Below are 12,051 nucleotides of genomic sequence, written 5' to 3' on the forward strand. Positions count from 1 at the left end.
TTATTGTATGTCTGAGCTGCCTTCCTCAGTAAATTCTGACTCCGATAAATGACTGCAAATGATCTATTGATGTTTAAGAACCCAATCTGGACACACTGATAGGCTTCATCTGACTTGGAAATGAGAAAGAGGTAAAAGCAGTTTTTAAAAACATTGATTTCTTTATTCATGATGCAAATTCAATGAAACATTCCTTCAGGAAAACATTCCTTCATCTTATCAAAGTAATAATAGTAGTATAGGCTATTACCTCTTATGAAGAGATCTGCAAAGCTGAGATCTTTATTAGTATTACAAAATGAATGTAATTTATAAACTGTGGCTTCCCCCAGTTTAAGCAAGATGGTTAATGTTGTATGATATCCATTCTTGTGAATGATTGCTATCATGAAGAATTTGTTCTTACCCCCGAAATATTTCTCTGAGAGTAGATCCAACAATCCACATATTTCCAATTGAGTGTTCTTTTAGTATATTCTAAAATATCATACGGATAGTTCTATATACTCTAGCAGCAGTATCTGCCTCATTGCTACATCTGCCTGTCAGTCATCTATGGAATGAGAAGTTGGGATAACTGGACCTACCCTCAGAGAAATGTGTCTTTCAGGTAGGGAAAAATCTTAATTATTTTTTTCATTTATACAATTCGATTAAAAATATTTTGTTTCATTACATTTATGTAGTTTTGATCATCTGCCATTTTTTTACATTATATACCTGTAGATCTTTTTACATTCTACCCATCCTTATTTCTTTCTAAGCCATAAAAATAGTAGAATGACTGCTAAAAGTTACCAAATAAATAAGAACAGATATTGAATGTTTTGTGACGATGACTGAAAATTTGGTTGTTCCTTATCCATGTATTAAGTTATTTGTTTAATTAAAAGGTTTGTATTTCAGTTTTTTAAAAATAAAACATGAAATATTTACAGTAGCTCATTTCTTCATTGCAATAAAATCTAAGTTACGTAGACCAGTTTGGGGAAAATAGTTATGTTAAAGCCAAATGTTTGTTATATCAGTCCAGTCAACTGATGTAATTTATGTCATTTGCATCAGTTTACTTCATTTATTTTTTAACATTTGTATTATGTATATAATTTTATATAAATTATGTGAACTACATAATTATATAAATGGTATCGAAAGATGTAAATGACATATATTATGGCAGTTGCCTAGATTGTTTTGAAAACAATGGATTTTATTATTTGGAAATTAAATCCCATCTGAAATTCTGTCTGTTGTATCTGAAATCTGCTGAAGAGGAGTCTACAAAATTGAGGTTTTACTATATCTTCTTCCCTGTGGAATCTTAGATTTGGATACCCACTTTTGGAATATCAGACAGGTTAAATAAGATGTATATTTTTCTCAGTTAAATAAAGGAAAATTGGCTAAATTTTTGAGTAACTAGTTGGACTTTAAAGGTTTTTTATAATGATCTTAGATTCAGTTGTACATCATCTTAATATTTGCCTCTTGAAAGGATATCTTGAGACTTCTATAAATGAATTATATTGCCCTTTACATTAGAGCAAAATGATTGGCAGTGATAGTGCAGTTCAAATAATGTATAGAATACTTTCTTTATTTTTTTTACAGAACAATTAAGGTAGAAGTGTATGATTGGGATAGAGATGGAAGGTAAGTATTATCTGCACTTCACAAAATGTACAGACAATATAGCATTACTTATATTTTTGATGTTAGCTATTTGGGGTGTTATGAAGGTGCATTTATCAGTTAATTTTACTGAAATCTTTTAAGATGGGAATATGCGTATTAAGAGAAAAGACATGAATCTTAGCAACTCTTATTGCTTGCCGTTTCCTTACTTTTCGTTTCATTTATACCAAAAATGAATACAAACACACAAATACAAACACTTATGTAAATACACTGTACTTCTACACTGAGCATACTGGTGTGTGGAAAAATTCTGATAAAATGCATGTGCCCCTTAACTTTTGAGAGACATGCTTTCAATTTTTATTTCTTTTAGCACATATGACCCCAATCTTTTAGGCACCAGGGACCAGTTTCATGGAAAACAATTTTTCTACAGACCAGGGGGAGGTGGGGGATAATTTTGGTTTTGCTCACTCACCCACCACTTACCTCCAGCTGTGAGACCCAGTTTCTAATAGGCCAGTGTTGGCGAACCTTTTCGGCACCGAGTGCCCAAATGGGAGCACGCGCACGCCAAAACCCAGAATAGCAGCTGCCTGATGCACATGTGGATGCCGGGAAGATGATCTTCCGGTTTGCAGCGTGTGCCTGTGCTCTGGCTGCTGTTCTTCGCGTGTGTGTGTGTGGAAGACCAGATGGCCAGTGTGCATGCACGTGCCGGAAACCGGAAGATCATCTTCCTGGCATGCGCATGCACTCTGGGCTGCTGCTCTTCCAGTTTCTGGCAGTCTTGCATGCGTGAAGACCAGCTGGCAGGTGCGACGTAACCCAGAAGAGCAATGGGCAACGGCTCACGTGCCCGAAGAGATGGCTCTGTGTGCCACGTCCGGCACACATGCCATAGGTCCACCATCACAGTAATAGGCCATTGACCCGGGGGTTGGAGATCCCTGTTTTAGCAAACAAAAGTTAATTTTTTAAAAAGTGCCTGATGTGATATTTTTATCAAGAATCAAACTCATATATCTTTGATGCTTTTGATCCTTCTTTAAATTTTAATTGATGTTTGTTTTGTGCTTTTAATAGGCTGTACCCCGCCCTGAGTCCTTCGGGAGAAGGGCGGTATAGAAATAAAATTATTCTTATTCTTTAAAGAAAAAAATAGTGACTTAACAACCAAATGTTTGGCTCCTTCATTTAAGTATATATTCACTCCGCAGCACCATTAACTACTTTGCCTCCCTGTCCAATTAGTTGGCTATCCCCCAAGCTAAGCATTTTATGGGTCACTGCCTTAATTGTTTCTTGGCCAGCAGGCCTCTAAAATTTGCTACTTCGAACATTAGCACTGCATTTCTGTACAGAATCTTTAATTTCTGTTAATAACAGTGTGATGTTACAGAAGATCGGCTAGTGGCCAAGTGCAAACCATTGAGAATATGAACATTGCAAAGAGCTTGCTGTTATTATTAAGTTTATAGAAATTTGAAATACTGCAATTCATAGTCTCCAAAATTGTGAACAATTTATTTTAAAAAAACTTAGGCAAATATATTAACATATGCCATTGTATTGTAATGCTTGATTCTACTAATGCGAATATTTCTTTGTTTTTTCTAGTCATGATTTTATTGGACAATTCACCACAAGCTATAGGGAATTGTCTAGAGGACAGTCACAGTTTAATGTATACGAGGTAAAAAGTTAAATTGATTCCCGCCCTTTCTCTCGCTCTTTCTGTGTATCTTTCCTTATTTTAAGAAATTAATACTTATCACCTCAAACCTTTACTTAAAGTTTATTAGAGAAATTGAGAAAAGATAAAAACAGTCTTTGGAATTTGTCTACTCTTTTCTTCTCCCATTACTCAGGCATATTAAGATAAATTTGTTCACTACAAAAAATCAGGATTTTATAGATTTAAAATTAATTTCATTTTAAACCCTTTACACCTCACTAATTAAGACTTATTATTTAAAGTATGATGTATTATCTATTTAATTTAAAAGCAAAAGAATTTCTTAAATACACCATTATATATAACTTGAATGTTAAACATAAGTACTTTTAAATGTCTAAACCAGAGTTCCCCAAAGTGGCCATTATCAATCCCAAGGACAATGGGGCTATCCATTGTTGGTTTGTTATTATTCTTTGCAATATTATTAGTTAAATACTATTTATTAAATTATTTTTATATAGTAAACATTTGGAGTCAGTGAACAATCTAAAACTTCTTGAAGAAGTCAATGTGCTGAAGGATTTGGGGACCCCTGGTCTATATGTTTGAGAGAAATATTTGGGACAGTATCTCTTTTTGTTTTGGAATTGCTTTTAACATCTGTCCTTAATAATCAACAAGTGGTGAAAATCTAGAGGTGCACTCCACGAAAATGTCCCAAAAGTGCTTTTTCCAAAAGGCAACTGGGCTTTCTCGGAAAACATTTTTCTTTTTACCCAAGAAGCTTAGATGAATCGTGCTATTGTGCCACTATGAGTTACTAGTCAACCTATTTTCATGGTACTAGGATTAAAATAGGAGGTAGCACAGAGTCAAAAACAGACCATGCAACAAATCTTATTAGTTGCATTCTTTGACAAAGTTATTAAATTATTGGACCAGCAAAAAAGATCTAGTAGCAGCCAAAGAGCCCATGCAAATTCATATTTGCTTTTGAAAACTTAGTTGTTTGGAGAAGTGTGTATAATGGATGTTAAAGGGATACAGCTGAATTCTAAAGGTATATGAAACGAGAAAAAACTTGCATTAATATTGAATATATTTTATTTACTTATCTTCCTAGGTAATCAATCCAAAGAAAAAAGCAAAAAAGAAAAAATATGTTAATTCAGGAACAGTTAAGTGCCTGGTTTTTATTACTTCATTTCCATCCTTTGTATGTATTCTGAAGTAAGTTATGGTTCGTTGCACAGTCATCCAGATGTTCAGACTGGATTTGGCATTTTTGTCTGCCTAACAAGTCCTTCCCAAGGACCTGGGATAGGCAGATATGGATGTTTTATGGTGTTACAGATATCATTGCAGGATGTAAGCTGTTCTGAGCAATTGCCTGGTGGTGAATTTGTCAATTTTATTATTTATTAAATTTGTTTGCCACCCCTTCCTGCCAGAAAGTGACTCAGGGCAGCTTACAACATTAAAATGAAAGCATAAATATATAAAATCACACTAAAATTACTGCAGTTAAATTCTGGAAGAATTTGCATATAGAGCCTCCAAAATTTATCATCACTGTTTAAGATTGCTCAAAATATTAAAAAATAGTGAGTATGACTTGGTCTGATACAGTTTTGAGATTTTCACTTAAGATTTAACATAGTGTGGTTAAAATGCTTAGAGATAAATATAAAGCCTGAATAATTTTCTGTCCTAGGAAATAGTGATTAAATTGTCAGTAATAAAATTCATATGTGAAAGTTTGAAGGTAAATGTGTCATTTAGCAGAAGCCAATAAGTTCTTCCAAAACATTTCAGAAATTAAATATAAATGGCTCAGTTATTCAGGGGAAACAAAAACAGATAACTGTACCACTGTTCTTATTTACACATATAAAGTGAAACTAGAAATAATAACCTTGCACTTTGAAAGTTTTGTCTCTCCTTGTTTTGTTTCACTATTTACACAGTTGGCAATCATTAATGCTAAATCAAGCAGTACTTTTAAAACATTAATTTAGGAGGTAATACCTGTGATCTCTGAAAACAAAAGTGCGTGCATTCAGTTGAAGTCATTGACCAATAAAATTACATTCATTAAAATGAACAATATAAAAAGTATGCCCTAACAAGAACTATTAGCAACCTTTTGTGGGCAAAGCTTACACATAAATGTAGTAAGATGTTGCTACTTTTAGAGAAACAGATTTATTTTAATTGTTTAACAGATAGTGCAAACAAAAGATTGAGTACTCTGAAAAATTAAATAATAGAAGGATAATCTATGATTGTCCCTGTAGAACGTGGCAATACAGAAGAACATTGGCTGTGGTTTCTATGGTATCCATATCATAGGGGCAATACCATGTTTCATATGGGATTTTCCTATAGTTCCCTTTCAAGACAGCTGTGTGGAGAGTATTAAATCAAATTCGGGAACAATAATTGATTTAAACATGAGGTTGGTTTAGGCACTCATTGGGTTATTTGCAATTATATTATTAAAGAAAGTAGCAATTTCTGTTGACCTTCTGTATCTAGGTAAGATCCTTCGCCTCAGTATTGATCTAGTTTGATCTCACTCTGAGGTTAAGATGGCATCATTGAAGAAACCATAGAGACTCAGATTCTTTTGGATCCCTATTTCCCAGGAAGTTTGAGGTTGTTTGCCAATATTACATGGATCAGGGGCATATAGTCTGAGTCCACTTGCTTGCATTACAAGAATTGGTAGGCGAAATCTTCCAAACAGAGCTGTCAATAGGGAAATGATGGGACTTTTCTCAGTAGTTGTGGATTTTGTAAAGTGGAGAAAAAAGTTATTACCAGGATCACACAAAATGTTTCACTTTACTGTATAATGGAAAGTTTTAAATAAATGTAAACTTTTCTAATTTAAAACAATATTTCAGTATTCTAAAAATAGATGTTCTTTATATGGCTGTTTTGAAAATGAATGTTCATTACTTCTTACGTATTATGTGTTCTCAGGTAACATTACTTTCCTTCCTAGTGGAAACAGAAGTTTCATTTCTCGACTATATTAAAGGAGGGTAAGTAAATACTCCAGAAAGCTGATTAAAATCAAGATTTTACTTTATTAAGAATAAAATAGGATAAATAGCTATTCTTTGTACTAGTTTCTTACAGACACATTGTTTTAGGTATAGTTGTCAGGCCTCTGTCAAATGTCAAGGCATAATACTACTAGAATATGTTTATTAGAACACAAAAAATCAGAAATAATAGTAGCAAACCTTAAAGCCCTTATAAAGAATTTCAGTGACTTCTGTATCAAATGCAAATTCTGTTTATAGTACAATGAGCATTCAAATTTCTTGTGCCTCTTTCTCCTGCTGCTCTTTATATAAGGGCTAAAAGCAATTACTTGTGGTACCAGCCTGATGTAGGTACCGGTCTTCAAATCATGTGAGACCTAATTTTCAAACAGTATAAAAGAACATCACAATTTAGGAGTTCAGATTGTTATTATAAATATTTTATAATTATATTATGAAGAATATTAAATAAATAATATATGCTGTGTGATGCTCTGTGACCTTGGTTGATTTTTTTTTCTTATTCCTCATATACTAAACCTCAGTCTTAAACAATTTGCATCATTTATGCTTTCTTTCAATAGGACTCAAATCAATTTCACCGTGGCTATTGATTTTACAGCTTCAAATGGTAAGAGTTGTGTAGCTTATTCACTTAGTTGAGCATACCATTCAGTTTTCTAAACATTTCAATTGTGGGAAATATTTTGACATTATATGTTTTCATTTTGGCTTAATGTATTCCAGAAACTTAATGCAAATAAATTACAGTGGTTTGGAAGCAAAAGTTCCTTCTCTAAATAGAAAAGTGTAACAATTTCATTCTGCATATTCTCACGTTATGCTAAGGATTTCCCAATCTTAATAGGCATTACTTCAGGAGGCGCTGAATGATGAAGCAAGAAGGGAGAAAATAAAGTCCTTTTATTGGAGACATTTCTGTCTATAGAAATGTGGATCTAAGCCAGTACATTCAAACTGAGAATGCATTATTAAGCACTCTAGAAAGAGTTCTTTGTTTTGTTTGCTGTGAAAAATGCTGTGCTGTATTTCAGTAACGTAGCATTCACTGCCTAAATTCCTTTCTGATATATTATTAGAAAAAGATGGGAAGCTTTATGTTTCTGAAAGCTTTTAATTATCTTACCCATGAGGGTCTATTAAAATGCGATGTGTTTTTGTCATTGTATGCTTATATTCATTTTTATTTACAGTAAAAATCAAGTCTAAATCTAGGTTTACATATATCTGTACAATATGGTTATATTTGTATGTAATTTATGGTAATAATGTATACATACAAGCACACACAGATGGCTCTTTAGGCTTGTTTTATAAAACCAGAAAACTATGGTTTGATATGATTAAGAAAGACGTGGAATGAATCTAAATCTTGGAATCCGTTCTTTGGAATCCCTTCCCTTCTTTCTATCAATGTGGCTGGAAGGAATAGTTTTATTAATTACACTTGCCATATATTATGAAATATTAACTGTGCTCAATTTTAATTATTTTATTTTTAATTAACTTGAAGGCAGCTTTTGTTACTTATTTTTGTTTTCAAAGTCAAATGAGCTCATGAAGCCTAGCAGAAAACTAAAGAAATCAAGTGATTGGTCTAAAAGACCTTCAAGGTCCCTTCCAGCCAGTGGTGAAATCCAAATTGTTTTACTACTGGTTCTGTGGCGTGGCTTGGTGGGTGTGGTGTGGCTTGGTGGGCGTGGCAGGGGAAAGATACTGCAAAATCTCCATTCCCTCCCTACTCTAGGGGAAGGATACTGCAAAATCCCCATTCCCTCCCCACTCCAGGGGAAGGATATTGCAAAATCCCCATTCCCTCCCCACTCCTGGGGGAAGGAAAATCTTCATTCCCACCCCACTCTGGGACCAGCCAGAGGCGGTATTTGCCAGTTCTCCAAACTACTCAATATTTCTGCTACCAGTTCTCCAGAACCTGTCAGAACCTGCTGGATTTCACTCCTGCTTCCAGCCCTATGATTCTGTGGACATCTGTTATGGACGTGATTATGTAAATTTTAGATAATTTTCATAAAGACATTTATTTTTAGAACCTGAAGCAGGTTTATCTGAAGCGTTTGATTTAGAGATAAGTTGGTCCCTCAACCTCCATTTCTCTGTTTTGGTGACAAGATTAGACTATTTCTTTTGAACGATTGTTGCAGTTTTCAAATTTAGCAAAATTAAAATTGCCGTGATTGAATATAATTTTAAATATTACCAAAGCAGTATACCTCTTTGGTGACTTTGCTGTCCACATTTTGGAAAAGTTGGATAGCTTTTTCATCACTAACAAATTTATTGTCTGTCTGTTCAAATGGAAAAGAAAGCAGCCTTTGATGAAATAATAGGGATTCAGTTCCATGTGGGAGGAAGATAATAAAGTTGAGGGAAGAGATAATCAGAAATATCTATTGATAATACAAATAATATCTGTTAAGAAAGTAGCAAATAGAGAGATTTTTGCTCATACAGTCATACCTTGGTCCTTGACTGCTTTGAAACTCATCAAATTTGGTACTGGAACATATTTTGATGAGAAAATTTTGTCTCAGTAGTCTGTTTGGTACTCAACATGCAAGCTAGCACTTGTCAGTGATAGTTGCTTTGTGACACGCTACCCTTTCCAGACGAAACAAAAGGTCATGCATTAGTCACGCAGAAGCTCTTGCCCTGTGCACATCCCCTTACAGTCTGGTCCTTAGCTTGTGGTCATTTTGTGTATTTTTGCACTTTTTTTCCTCACCAGTACAATACAAATAAAGTGAAATTTTATTTTATTTAATCTAAGTATTCCTGTTTAGGTTTATTTTTTATGTAAATTAATGATATACAACTCCATATCACTTTTTACATATTGCCTTAAAAGTGTGCATTGTCTTTGGTTTGGGAACACATTCAATTTATTTACATTATTCCTTATGGGAAAAATTTGTTTGGTACTTATCATTTTTGGTACTCGTCGTGTCTCCCGGAACCAGTTAATAACGAGTACCGAGGTAGCACTGTATAGAGAACCGTATAAACTTACATATAAAGTCACATCTGCTAAACATCCTCTACATATATATTTTTTTCTAAAACAGGTAACCCTGCACATCCAACCTCACTTCACTACATGAATCCATACCAACTGAATGCGTATGGCATGGCATTAAGAGCAGTAGGCGAAATCATTCAAGACTATGATAGTGACAAAATGTTTCCAGCTCTAGGTTTTGGTGCAAAACTGCCCCCGGATGGAAGAATATCTCATGAGTTTGCCTTGGTAAGAAATTCATTTGTTTGTTTGTGGCTATGTTGCTCTCCTCCCCCCCCCCACACCCCCAAGTTTCTGGTAAAAGTACAGCTTTTAATTTTTGGAATTACTTCCAAAAGTAATGGAACTTTACTTTCTACTTCAGTTGCTAAAGGCATATCTCCGATTCATCAATATCACTCTCATTATCATGACTTAAAAGCAAACATCCCTCCTAACTTAAAACAGCAGTTCCTTCCAGAGACAAAATTACATGACCTCTCTAGTAGAATATGCTGAATTATATTTACTTTACTTTTCCCACATCATAGGGAAATGAAATGCCTCACAAATTACTAAAATAAGCAGTCCGGTGAAGTTGGGGAGGGGGGGGAGATTATGATTTACAGACTTGTAATTGCAGATTGTCTTTTTAAAAAATTGGTAATACTGTTGCAATAACTAAGTGAATTTAAAAAGAAAAAGGCCGGAAGTGAAGGATGTATGACCAAGGAAGCACATCCGGATTATCAGGATTCTTATCATAATTTCCAGAATCTTGTGGCCTCACCTCCCTCCTTACCCGGATTTGGAGATTTTGAGTGGATAATGGGCAAAATGAGCAATTTAAGTTTTGCAGTTAGTTAAGGAACCACTTCACCCCTTAAAACTCCTGAAGCCTATCTTAAAATACAGTTTGCCTACTTCTTTAAAAGTTTTAGACAGCCCATGCAATGCTTAGTGTGACCTTTGTCAGTCATAATACTTTTTTATAAGTAACATTCTCAGTAATTAATATATTTTCCTGGTTTTAACTTGCAGAATGGAAATCCACAAAACCCTTATTGCAATGGAATTGATGGTGTAATGGAAGCATACTATATGAGTTTAAAATCTGTGCAGCTTTATGGACCAACCAACTTTGCTCCTGTTATTAATCATGTAGCAAGGTAATGAATATGTTTAATATCCAGAACTGAAACTTTATATAATAATATTCAAAATTTTAAATGTTGTCATCATTAAAATGGAAAGAACTGCATCATGTATTTACATTCAGAATATTATGCCATTATTACATAATGTACTTATTTTAGACTTTATTTATCCCTCTTGTCTCTTTTAACATGAAAATTCATTTGTGTTTTTAATTGATGAATATTTAGGCAAGGGAATCATTTGGGATGCATAGGAAACAGAAACTGTTTTTGAGGGGCATTGGTTTTTTTTTTTTTAACACATAGAACATCAGACATTCTGCCTTTCAGATCAGCTGTGGTTAAACAAAAATAAAATCTCAAATATTTTGTTATTCTGGATTTTGGCTTAACCTCCAGGGATTATAGAGTGATTTTATGGATAAGTGGTATAGGATTATACTGTCTCTTTTCTTCTCTCACGTTCTATCGGATGTCTATCCCTTCAGTTATCAAGACTTTTCCCTTCTGTCTGTCTCCCCTCATCTGCAAATGCCAGTGTTCTTGGGGTTTTTTTGCTGTTTTTACACCCCCCCAAAAACAAAACACTTTTGCTCAAAACATCTAGAGCATTGCTATGCACAGAATAAATTTTTTGTGCATCCATAGACTCATTTGCAATTATAACTACATTTCAACAACAATTAGCTTATTTTCACAGTATAAACTGAATGAAGCAAGACTTCGGTGTTTTGCTCTATATCTATCATACTATATGTTATTACCAATGTAAATCACAAATCTCCTATCTTTAGACAATTTAAGTTTTCCCAAGAGCAGAACACTAGTAGACACAATTCAGTTCAATTAGAAAACAGGAATTAAGCAAATGCAGCAGTTCATTGCCCCCTGCCACTGTGGGGATACAAGGGGCGCATAAAGCTAGAGTGGTTCAGACCCATAGCTTTTTCTTCTCATAAATTAGCCATCTCTGCACAGCACTGGGTGGCCTTGAAGCTGAATCATTCTTGAATGGTTTACATGACTGCCAAATCTGGCTTGAGAATTGCTTATGTTCTATTTTATAAACATAAAGGATCAGTATAAAAATGGAAAGAGGGACATATAACTAAGGCAGAATACCAGCATATAGGAAAAATCTGCAGAGATGAAGTTCAGAAAGCTAAGGCATAAACTAAGACTTGCAAAAAATGTTAAAAATAATGTTAAACGTTTTTTTCAACATGTAAAAAACAAGAAAAAAGTCAAGGAAACAATTAGTCCACTAACGGGAGAAGATGACAAGGATGGGCAGCAGGGAGAAAGCGGAGCTGCTTAATTCAATCTTTGCATCTGTCTTCAGGAAGGAAAGAAAAGACCAATGTACCAAAAACAGAACCGTAAAAGACAGGCTAGAAATATAAATTAAAATAGGCAAGAAAATGGTAAGAGAAACCTGTCCACCCTAGACAAGTTCAAATCACCAGGACCAGGGGGTTACAT

General features: G+C 34.3%; 1 protein-coding gene across 3 annotated transcripts in view; it reads left to right on the forward strand.

The window, feature by feature from the left end:
- The window catches only part of CPNE8 (copine 8), a 61,374-nt gene that overhangs the window by 42,815 nt on the left and 6,508 nt on the right, over nucleotides 1–12,051 (forward strand). For all 3 annotated transcript variants that reach the window (XM_070947106.1, XM_070947107.1, XM_070947108.1), the window contains 7 exons: nucleotides 1,612–1,653; nucleotides 3,259–3,334; nucleotides 4,443–4,496; nucleotides 6,308–6,369; nucleotides 6,960–7,006; nucleotides 9,480–9,661; nucleotides 10,454–10,581. In XM_070947106.1, the coding sequence (XP_070803207.1) occupies nucleotides 1,612–1,653; nucleotides 3,259–3,334; nucleotides 4,443–4,496; nucleotides 6,308–6,369; nucleotides 6,960–7,006; nucleotides 9,480–9,661; nucleotides 10,454–10,581 (591 nt within the window). The remainder of the gene's footprint in view (nucleotides 1–1,611; nucleotides 1,654–3,258; nucleotides 3,335–4,442; nucleotides 4,497–6,307; nucleotides 6,370–6,959; nucleotides 7,007–9,479; nucleotides 9,662–10,453; nucleotides 10,582–12,051) is intronic.

This window comes from Pituophis catenifer, unplaced genomic scaffold (assembly GCF_029215685.1).
Source record: "Pituophis catenifer annectens isolate HBS135680 unplaced genomic scaffold, rPitCat1.0.hap2 SCAF_7, whole genome shotgun sequence".
NCBI lineage: Eukaryota > Metazoa > Chordata > Lepidosauria > Squamata > Colubridae > Pituophis > Pituophis catenifer.